General features: G+C 49.0%; 2 protein-coding genes across 2 annotated transcripts; both read right to left on the bottom strand.

The window, feature by feature from the left end:
- Positions 1-3,505: 3,505 nt before the first annotated feature.
- VFPPC_17782 (hypothetical protein) lies at positions 3,506-5,016 on the bottom strand (the record flags this gene model as incomplete). The annotated part of the gene is made up of 2 exons (XM_018290307.1): positions 3,506-4,502; positions 4,592-5,016. 2 exons carry the CDS (start codon positions 5,014-5,016, stop codon positions 3,506-3,508), a joined length of 1,422 nt encoding a protein of 473 aa, XP_018135756.1.
- A 1,346-nt stretch (positions 5,017-6,362) lies between these two features.
- Positions 6,363-8,441, bottom strand: VFPPC_17783 (DDE superfamily endonuclease, CENP-B-like protein; the record flags this gene model as incomplete). Its single annotated transcript, XM_022429467.1, has 3 exons — positions 6,363-7,231; positions 7,301-7,985; positions 8,031-8,441. 3 exons carry the CDS (start codon positions 8,439-8,441, stop codon positions 6,363-6,365), a joined length of 1,965 nt encoding a protein of 654 aa, XP_022285495.1.
- Positions 8,442-11,756: the final 3,315 nt, after the last annotated feature.

Genomic DNA, 11,756 nt, shown 5'->3' with positions numbered 1-11,756 from the left:
GCCTCATGCCCGGCGGCGCCGGCACGCAACCCAACTCAGCCTAGTTTACCGGCCTCTAACAGATGCCGGTCTTCGACAATGGAAGACGTGTGGCTGACAGTAACCGGACTTACTTGGACTCTACCCTGGAACGGCAAATTGACGGGACGCATCACGGTTGCGCGATGGGCACATTTATGGCCTCGTCATCATTCCCCACCTCAGTTGTTTGTAGCATGTTTTCCCTGAAAGGCACATCGATGCTCATCTGCGGTCACCGTGCGTTTGTGGGCTACCATTCTGGCGCACTAGCTTGGGGTGAGGCTGCATATCGGCTCTGCCATTTACCCGGGAGACCCCGCACTTGCACAGCCGCACTACGGACAACCGCGCGCCAGGGGGAGTTCCATGTCCGAAACCACTGGTGCGGTGCACCGGACTGGTTGTTTGCAGGGAGCTCCAGGACGTCTCCTTCCGTACAGTCACTGCATTTACATGACGATGCGACCTCGCAATTACCAACCCACAAGCTACGATTTCTACTCTCAGACCTCCTTCCTCCTTATGTAAAATTAGGCTTTCAATTTAAAGTGAGCCTATTACTGACCTCAAATGCATTCGGTGTTTAAATTTTTTACAAAGCTTGGAGTATAAAGTCTGAAGAGTCATGTAGACATAAAGCGAAAGTGGGTGGTTATTTTTCGTCACTTTGCTTAGCCTAAAATTAGACACGGTTATTCCAGCACTCTACACTTCAACTGCTCAATACTCCATAACCTGAAATTTAAAAGCGCTAAAAGTTTAAATTATGGTAATTTTTGTCTTAAATAAACTGGAAAATAAATTTAAGGCGTTTTAACTGAAGGTTTAATAAGATGTTGTGCGTTGAAGTTCGTGAGTTTTGGTGAGAATGTGGGGTTGCATCGTCATTAAAACTGCTCCCACTTTAACACCATCGCCACTGCGTCAAGTGATTCTTACAGGAAGAACAGCCTTAGGTGAGGTCTGGCCATCACGAAAGCAAGTATGGTCCCATACGGCGACAGCTTCGAGGTACTGCATCAGACTTGTCTATTGTACTATGTTATCCTACTATTATGTCTACTATGCATACTATTATCTTTACTTCAAAGTATACTACGAAGTATAGTTTTTCGAGGTTGAAGTACATAGTAACTTTACTATCGTATATCACGGGCCTACGCCCGACGCTGTGGAGTGTGGACCCGGCTCTGCCGGCCCGGAGCTTCGGTCGCCGGAACCAGTCCGCGTTTGTTGTAAATTACATTCATTTCGCCTCAAGCTGCCACGCAGCAACCTATGTTCGGGCGAGGCTTCTCGAGCTTGCTTTCTCTTTCTTCCTTAGCTTTAGGTAGACAATTGTATGGCACCCTTATGTCGAATAAAGCGCGCCTCAGCCTCTCACATCTACACGCGTATTTTGTCCCAACTAAAGGAAACCATCCTAAGTGATAGTCATGGCAGGTGGGAAGCGAAAAAAGGTCTCGCCGGCCAGCGAAAGTCAGCCGTCTTCTAAAAGACGGAGAGCTAATTCGTGTGCTTCGTCTTCCATTAAAGTAGCCCTACCTACATTGCTGTGCCCAGGCCCGTCGTCGCCGTTAAAGCCTCTTATGCCTAACTAATCGATGTTGACGTCGGTACAGTTCTCGTATTCGGATATATTTAGGGGACACGGGAGGTTTAAAAGGCCCGAATAAGGCGGACAAAGCAGTGCTACGGATCAAATGCAGAGTCTGAGACTTCTAGTCATGCGGCCCTTTCATAGGACCATCTCAAGGTTGTGATGTTCGGGGTCAATATATTTGCTGAACCCTGTCGGACCACCGCTCCTAACCCACGACGTAAACACTTCGGCATCCCTTTCCCCAGCATGGATTTCCCCACACGCGATATCCCCGCATCCGAGCTCCTGCCTACAATTCTCACATTCGCTTCCCCTTGCATGCTAAAACGCCACTATGTTGCACGAACAATGAGATGTAATCATGGTGGTGCCAACATGGAGGTTGGAACCCTTGATGCAAGATACCCAGAACTGCTGGAACTAGCAACGCCACAGGTAAACTGTCGCGGTGAAACCACTCTAAAATGGTCGCAGTGCAAAATTATCGCTACGTGTTAGGTCCCAAATACGGAGTGCAACACATTTTCGTCGTTAAGGCCTTTCAGCGACTAGCGCAGATGTGCTGTTGCTTATTGTGGTTTCATCTAGTGATGGATGTGTCGAGTTGGGAGCATTTGCAAATACGCCTTCGCGATGGGTGCGATTAATCGTCGAAACACGGCAAATCCACTTTCGCTCCTGGAATTGTTGGATATTTTTCCGCTGAGGAAGCCTTCCGACATCAACAGAATACGTTCTCAAATCTCAGAGTTCTCACAATCTACAAATCAGTCAGCTATCATGAGTTTAATAGGCTTTCCAATTGCTAGACAGGTGCAATCTACAGTTTTTCCCACCTCGAGAGTCGGCACGAAATTAACAACTCGACCAAATCCGACGCCGCGGACCCCTCCGAAGCACAGGCCATGCTCGCTTGAGGCGTTGGCACTGACCATTCCTCAGGGCGGTCCCACTTTAGGACTGAAAGCAACCTGGCAAAGAAACATGATCTCGTGGACCGAACCTTCTAAGCAAACTCAATAACTCATCCAGTAACCTCATGTGTACCGTGTCTGGAAGTGGACTGGAGAACGCCCTTTCTCCCACAGACATTTTCAAAAGAATAAAGAGTTTTGGACGAAAAGAACTAGGAGACATAAGACGACTGGTGTTCGCTGGACTTTGCCAACTTGACCCTGAGAGAGCGGACGGGATCCTGAAGTTTGCTAGCGGCTGTGGTCGTATATGAAAGGCTAAAGAGCAGAATGAATTTATAAGCCCACTGTTAGCTAGGTCTGTAAACCGGAAAAAACATTCCAGGCCGAAGTTGGCCGGAGTCATCGACGACGCAGTGACTTCCGTAGAAGTTGGAAATGCTATTGGACTTTGCGGGCCTGAGGAAGGGAGCTGGTACATTTTTGCGGAACAATTACGTGATGTGATCTGGTCGTCCAAGAGTATGAACAAGTTTTATGTAGACCTGGGCTGAAAAGATGTTTAGGAAGCTCTCCATGTCTTTTACAACGTCGGCCACATGCGGAATGTTGGATTAGCTATTATACACCGGGGAAGGGAGGAATTCCGTGCATCATAGAGCCATACTGTGAGGCTGTTGTTTTGCCGAAGAGAGTGTGTGACATAATGTCCCACTACATCCCGCCTTATAGACAGTTTAATCGCTACTGCTCTGCGTTTCCGACCTGTTGAAATTGGGGACATCGATGGGATATCTATGAGATATGGCAATTGAACTCTCTAACTCGCCCAATGAATGATGGTCATTGGCAAGTAACACGTATGTCAAGGCCCTGAGACATTCATTCTCTAAAACTGTAACCGGAAACATCCAAAAGACCAAATCTACCTTGGTGCCTTCACTCCAATTCGTGAGCCATTGCTACTTTACCGACCAACCTCGTATGAAACTAGCGAACGCTGCTCATGAACGACTGGTCTCTCAAAATCCCCTTGACCACTTCGCACAGGAACTCCCCGGCTACCAAGTTCCCAGTCGCTACCGTTCTTATTAGCAAGAGCCATCCGGAGAAGGTGCAGCTTATTATCCGCTTGCCTTGCTTTCTCCGTGATACACCTCCAAGCATTTCGTCTCCTACACATCAGGCTCACCAGCGGTTCAAGTACAAGGTCAAGTAAAATCAGAGCGCTACTAAAACATATGACGATGGCAACGCCAACAAAGTTGAAGTTTTGAACTTCGCCTACGGTTTGAACCAGTTGGCTGCGGCATTGTCGTCGAAGCGCCAAGGAAAGCTCATCTTGACCATCATGTGGCGAGAGCACGCTACCAAGTGCCCCGAGCTTCCCTGCATTTGAAGCAAAGTCAACAACGTACGCCTGTATGCGGGCAAGGCTGGTTTGGAACCAGCCCAGCACCTCAGCCTGCCACTGATTGTCCGGCATGCCCGGAGCCAGGTTGCCGTTAAATACGAGACTGTTGGCCCACAAGGCACCCGTGCCGAGTACCTGCACAGTGCTGGATGCGCCGGTCGATGCGATCGCAAAGACCAAGCGGCTTGCGGTAGCTCGTTGTGCAAAGTTCAAACCTAGAGTGTTCTCGTTCTCTATAAGGATGGAGTCCCGCAGCCAAGCATATCCAGCTGGCTTGGTGCATGTACCCGTCTGCGGATTGCACATTTGATACTGTTCAGCGCAGCCTATAGTGGTAACTGCGGAATCGGTGTGAAACAGGTTTATCGACCCGACGCTGACGTTGACGTTGGCAGAGAACCATGGGTCGGATACCGGTGTGAAATAGCCAAGGTTGTTCTGACTGAGGAAGAAGACGCTGACGTGGGCGTCGGTCCTGTTGAAGTCGGCGATGGGCTTCCAATCCCCTGCCAGGGAAGAATTGAAGCCCGGCGCGAGGGCGGCTACAGTTCTGGCACATGTCAATATCTTTGTGTAATAGTCACAAGTTGTACGTGACCCATCGGCCCAAAAGACGATTCTTGAAGTGTTACAACTCACGCTATTTTGTATGATACACCGGTACGAGGTGTCTCTGTGTTATACAAGAATGTATGCTCCGCATCTCCTACCATCCCGAGATGCCAGACTAGAAAGGTGCGGTTGTTGATTTCTCTCTTTTCGACAAGGTCCGTTGTCCGGAGAGGAGAGCAAGTAACACTCAGCTTCAGGGCGACACGATCTCGTTCGGGAGCGTCGATACCCAGCATTGTTTGAGAGTCCAGCATGTCAGTAGTCACGCTGTAAGCCAGGTTCGACCCAAGAAGACATCGATTACTTGCTGGTACAGGACACGGGGCCGTTTGGTTGGTAGTGTATGGGAGCGACGGCTTGACGAAGACGGACCGAGTCGTAGCAGAGCCAGGCGAGCCACCTGCGTAAAAGTTGCTGACATAGGTTCGAGCTTGAATTGTGTCGTTGCTCATCTTCGCACTCTGCGCAGCAAATCCGCGAATATCACTCTTGTTGTAGCTCCAGAAGCCGCAGGTATCCTCACTGACCGTGCAATGACGCTGCTGTACGCCTTGCTAGCAACACTTGATGTGAAGATTGTCGCAATAGCAAACCCACTAAAAACCAAGAATGCCGGAATTGCGATGGAACATGTTTGTGAGAGTAGACCTGGCAGACGCCTCGTAGACCATGCGCGATGGATCTTAAGTATCTCCCACAGCGTGCCAATTGGACTTCGCGAATTTCGTAGGCTGACTTGGTGTTGTAAGCTCACCGCGTTAGCACCACAGCCTCGAACTTTCGAGGCATGGAGAATAAATGCAGCAATATTCCAGCAGCTCGCACCGGCCAGTGTCACAAGTAAGGCTAAGGATGAAAGTAGAAAGTTGCCATGATTGACTCGTAGGGTCAGTGTCCATGCCAACATAGTTGGCTTAGAATGATCCGTCCATAAACCTGTTGCAGCTATCATCGTTTCAGCACATCGTCAGTCTTCAGAGACGTTCTCGACTGGTGGCCAGTTCAGATATAAACCAATTAGAGAACGTCTTGGGCTCCTTCCACAGCAGCTTGAGTGGCATCGAAATTTGGAAGCTCTGAGATTTAATATTTGGTGGATTTGGCAGATTATTTAGGCTCGTGTGCAAATAAAGGTTCACTGCATAAGGGGACTGAGGACTCGCACAATTTGAATATTGGAACGTGTCTGACTTGAATATAAGTGCCAGTTGAAGAGGTACAGCGCGGCCGATAATTCATGATGTGAGCAGGGTTAGGAGCTGCGGATGAGGCAGTTGCAGCCAATGTATTGCCAATAATTGCTGGATGATAGGTCTCGAACTGCCGATGCCTTAGCTGGACCGCCACAGATGCAAGGTCATTTCGCGAAAGGTGGTGTTGAAACACTGATTTTGAGGAATTCCCAAGCTGTGTATGGCTTACAACACAGCCGTCGCTACCACTCTCGGCTTAGCAACAGGGCATATCCAAGCATGGCGCCGCCACCCGCATTCAGCACAGCCAGGTGTAGAGTGAACAACTGCTAGGACACACAGCATATTTTCCAGGGTAGAGAATAAGCATATGCCGAAGCATGATTGAGGAAGCTTGGATAGGAGGTATCCGTAACCAACTTGATTGATGTCGGCCGCACCACTATTGATTCGGGTAAGGGATTTTCGGGCGATGCGCCGGATCTGGTGATCTGCCGGATTTACTCCCGCTTGCACTCCAGGCATTAACTGACAACAAGTCCACAATCGTGATCCTAAATCATCCAAAATTAAGCATATAATGAAATTCTGCTGCTAGATGCGTATCATTGTATTTCATAGTCCTTAAGCCATCGCGGCCGCTTGCTATTGCGCTGCGGCCTCCTAGAGTCCCGAAATGCTACCACCATCTCCCGATCATTCTCAACAACGAGAAATGGCTTTTTTGGGCTAGTAGTGCGGTTTGGAGTGGCTATTGCCTTCCGTTTCGCATTTTGTCTTGGTGGATCTGGCGTCTTCCATGCGGCCCGTGGCTCCCGTGTAGGTGGAAGAGCGACGATTATTTCATCCTCAACATCCGCACTTTTTTCGCGACCGTCCAAAGCCGCCTGTCCTTTATGTTGCATTTTATGTGCTATTTCTAGATCCTGGCGCTTGAGATCTCGTCGGATCTGCCGATTTTCCTCCCTCTCTTGTTGTCTGGCTTCTTTTGCCTGCCGCTTCCTCTCTGTTTCTGCCTCACGTTGCCTCCTTCTCTCTAGGGCTAGAGCTTTCTGCTCTGCTGCCTTCTTCTGCCGCTGAACCTTTTGGGCTTCCTTCTTTAGTGCCTCCTCTTTCCGTTGCGCGTCTATTTCTGCCTTCTTTACGCGAGCTTGTGCGACTTTCGCTGGGCTAAACACCTGGGCTGCGTTAGGATCTGTTCGATCAAAAAGTAGATCTTTTAAGGCTTTACCGCGCTGCCTGCGCTTCTTCTCCTGAATAATTGTCTCACGGAGTCCTTGGTTCTCATATCGAAGCAGGTCAACCTCAGATTGAAGGCTTTTAAGAGTGCTCTTTAGCTTTCGGCTATTGCGGCCCCTATCTGCAGCGGACGTATCGACAACTTTGTCTACAAGTCGGCGTAAATCTCGAGCAGTAGGTTGTTGGAGGGCCAATGACTCTGCAGAGTCTCCACCTGTATCTGAATTGTCTTCTTCTTTGTCGGTGATCTAGGATAAAATGACTTCTGGGTCAAATGGCAAGAGACCAGTGCGTTTCCACCCACTCGCAATGTTCTCGGCAGAGAAGGAAGTTTCAAATGCGCTCCAAAACAAAGTCCAGAACTCGCGCTTTGATAGATTAATAAGGCCTTGTGTTTTTGCCGTCCACTGGATAAGCTGATTTGAGTATGCGGTTGACAGAGGGCTAAACAGCGACACATCTAAGGGCTGCAACCGATGTGTGGAATGGGGAGGGAACACCGCAATAATAATCCTATGTTGGTCACACCACTCTAGAAAGTCCATATTAACATGGCTGGAGTGGCCATCAGTAATAAGGAGACGATAATCACGACCGTTGCGGGCTTTCGCCTTGGTAAAGCGGTCGAAAACGCCTATTAGCCACTCTTTCCCAAGTTCGTGATTTGTCCACCCCGTCTCCGAGGTTGTAAAGAAAGCCGATTGATGCTCTGGGTCAAACTCTGCAAGCCAAGAATCTTGGACTTGCCCTGGCTTGCCTTGGTAGATGAGAAATGGCGGCAGCGATGTCATATCCTGGCAGACGCATGCCAGGAAGGTAATCCAGGATCGATTGCCATCTTGCGATGCGCCGAGTAATTTACCCTGCTTTTTGACACTTAGGGAAAATACTCTCTTTGTCCTATTAATCACGCCCAAGAGAAACCCCTTTTCGTCCACGTTATATGTGTTGCAAGGCAGAATGTTGTATTTCTCGATTTTCGTGCGGATCTTCTACCATCAGCCGCGAATGGGGAGCGTTGCACGTTGACTTACAAGCTCAAAATAATCCTTATACCTAGAGGCATTATCGGCTCTCTTTCGCGCGGCGTCTAGCCCGTCAAACCAGATGCAACCAAGCTCATTACGATTGCATCGAACGAAGCTGTACGGCCAGTCCTTTCCGACCTTAATTTTCGCGATATCCTGCGCAAAGTTCTTTACCATTGATAGCGTGGGGGGGATGCCACGCGATGAAAGCTTGTGAATATAGGCAATAAGATCTCGTTCTTGTTGTTTTGATAGACATGACTTATACAATCTGTCAGCATCCCGTCTTGACCTCTGTTTGCCTTGATGCCGGCGCCGCAGCGTAGTCTCATCGCAATTGAAACGTCGTGCTGCCTTAGCATAATTAATTTTGTCTGCAGATTTCAGGAATTCAAGAGCTTCATCAATCGGCTCCATGGTTGTTGAGTGATTGTTGATTAAAAAGCGGTGTGCAGAGTGGAGGTAATCCGGCAGATCACCAGATCCGGCGCATCACCCGAAAATCCCTTAATGAATATCCTGCTCCGTGGGCCTGGCCGCGCAGTGATGGATAGAAACATAGGAGTTTCAGGTACAGTTTCATATGATCTGAAACTGTGCTCCGTATCGTTTCGCTGAAACGCCTCGTCGTTTCAGTTTCAGTGTTTCAGTCAGTTTCAGCATATTCTATAAAAACCCTGGAACCACCAATTTAAATGTCACTATCCAACCCTCTGGTTTAACATCTCTATATCTGATTGAAAATGTCGCAATACTTTGTCTCAGATCAATCTTTCTGCGCCGGATTAATCTCAGAGCCTCCGGACCTTGAAATGTCAGCCCCACTCAGTGAATCGAGTGATGCAGAACCTGGCTATGACAAACCACGCAAAAAAAGACGTCTGAACCCAGAGTTATGGGATTATTCTCGCAGTCCAAAAGGTTCTGAACAGCTGAGAGATAAACACTATCATGAGATATATTACTGCAAACTTTGCGAGGCCTACCGTGGCTCGCCCAACGCCCAGCGATTTAGAGAACACCTAGCAAGGAAGCATCATGTGTACGTGGGCAAGACATCGGACAGCCGCCAGAAGATCTCCTTTGCAAGTGCGATCAAAGACATCTCCGCCAAACAAGCCGAAAAGCTGGAAGGAAGAGATACTGAGCCGGAGAGGCAGCTTCAAAGTGCCATTCAGCAGAGTCAGCTGGAGGAGGCTTGCGTGAGGCTCATCACGGTACGGAATCTCCCTCATTCAATTCTCGACTGGCCTGAGTTCTGGTCGGTCATCCTGGCTGCAAATCATACGTCAAAGAGTATCATTAAGTTGACTCGAAAGTCTGTCCCAAAACTCATCGAAGCTACATTTCTCCACCACCTCGAACAGCTGAAGAAGAAGCTTGGGAAAGCGCTCTCTTGGATCCATTTTTCGATAGATATGTGGACATCTCCTTCAAAAACAGGATACCAGGCAATTGTTGCCCATTGGGCAGACGAAGAAACTAGGCAGGCGGAATGCGCTCTCATCTCACTGCGGGAGTTTAAGGGAGGGCATGGTGGCGAGGAGCAGGCGCACGTGTTCCTCGAGGTCATTGACGAGTATAAACTTAGCAATCGAATCGGCTTCTTCACAATGGACAACGCTAGCTCGAACGATAAAATGCTACGGTATATCTCGGAGAGGATAGCCGACTTCCATCCCGTTTTGCGCAGGGTACGCTGTAATGGCCATATTATCAACCTGGCAGTACAAAGCTTTCTCTTCTCGCCAAAGAGGTCAAAGCGAAGCCAAAGCCAGCATGAGGAGGACGAAGCAATTGAATTGGCGATCGCGGAGACTCGAGGGCTGTCCGAAGCAGAAAAGCAAAGCAAAATGACACAAGAGAAGCTCGCAGAGGAGTGGCGGAAGCACGGCGCGCTAGGCAAGCTTCATAATCTTAACGTTTGGTATCGTGCTTCTACGGCTCGATATCAGGAGTTTACCAGCAAAGTTGGTAGGGCTATCCCCCTGGACAACGAAACACGCTGGAACTCTTGGGCCATTGAGGTCGCAGTCGCACTGTCAAAGAGAAAGGAGATCAATAGCTGGCAAGAGGACCATCACAGCGAATTAGGTGAAGACAGGCTGGAATTTAAAGACTGGCAGGAGCTGCAGCAAGTCGATGAGTTTCTCCAGCCATTTTTGAGCGCCACCAAAGGCACTGAGGGTGAGGAGAGTTCTTTGGATGATATGCTAATGTCTATGGACTTTTTGATTGAGCATTTCAAGTTACAGAAGGAAAAGCATAAGAATAACCCTCAGATGACGACTAGGATCTTGGCGTCATGGTTCAAGTTCGACAAGTATTACCAGCTAACCGATGACTCTCCAATTTATGCTGCCGCCGTCCTTCTCAATCCTGCCCTTCGTAGGGCATACCTAGACTCTGCATGGTCTCATCAAACGGCCTATATCGAGCCGGCAGTTGAACAAGCCAGAGAGATGTGGACGCAAAGCTTCAAACCCATGGTAACAACAACGACGGAAGAAGCTCTGGCAGCCATCAAAGATCCCTTTCAGCGGTTTCGAGCAAAGGCAACAGGCTTTGTTTCCATCAAAGACGAATTCGACGACTTCATCAACGTAAGTGTGTTGCCGTTCTTGTTTCTGCGTATGCTAATTTCTTCCTCAAAGGCAAATCCGCATCCAATTGGCTCTCAGTCTCCTTTAGAATGGTGGCTTGAACCATCTCGCAGAGCACTCTATCCAAACCTGCAACAAATGGCCGTAACAGTATTCGCTATCCCACCGATGTCGGCAGGTCCAGAGAGGGTGTTTTCGGGCACACGGCATACAATTGCACCAGAACGCGTAAGGCTAGGCGCCAAGATGGTAGAAATGACAGAATGCGTTAAGAGCTGGGCGCATATCAGGCCAGGCAGAGCTCGCGCGGTACTTTCTGGGGTGTTTCGCAACTCTCAACACGCGGATGACGCCCTTGGAGTGCTGCAAGAAGACAGCCACAGAGAAGAGGCTAGTGAAGCTGAGTTAGTTTGGAACAGAGTGACTAGATGATTGGCCATTTTATCCAGTTAACAGCGGTACTCATACGCTGCTTGTCCGGTAGGATAGGAATACGTGCAAACTGTATTGAAACATATGAAACATATGAAACGAAACCGAAACAGACGTCAGTTTCAGTGACTGAAACTGATACTAAGCTCGGTTTCAGTTTCAATACGTTTCTATCCATCACTGTTAGAGCCTGTGTCGAACCAGTCCTGCTATTCGGAACAGAAGCCTGGTATCCGGGCACAAGGAGCCCGCGCTGGAGAAAGCCGGCGAAAGAAGGACCTTCCAGAATCCAACAGCTTGTGAAGAAAATGGCCAAAGCTCTCAAACAAGCCATTCGCTCCATCATCCCGACGTGGAAGACGACACCAATCACAGTTCTACACCGAGAGAGCGGCATACCGCCGATTCCCCAGCTGCTTGAGGCGAAACGACTACGCTTCTCTGCTCGTATTAAGTCCTTGGATAAAGAGCATCCTCTAGCCAAACGTACTGCCGAGGTGACGCCACCGCCCGTCATCAAGAGTATGAAGTTGAAATACCAGCGTCAACCCAAAAGCTTCCCAACTCGAATGAGAAGGACCGACAAGCTGCTGGCAAATTGCCTACGCCCCGTGCTGTTCCCGCGAAGGTACAACTCTGAGACACAGCAGCCGCTACAAACTGCATCCAAAGCAGATTCCGCCGAAGACTTTGAGAA

Source organism: Pochonia chlamydosporia, chromosome 3 (assembly GCF_001653235.2).
Source record: "Pochonia chlamydosporia 170 chromosome 3, whole genome shotgun sequence".
Taxonomy (NCBI): Eukaryota; Fungi; Ascomycota; class Sordariomycetes; order Hypocreales; family Clavicipitaceae; genus Pochonia; species Pochonia chlamydosporia.
This window is presented reverse-complemented; position numbering and strand designations above follow the sequence as displayed.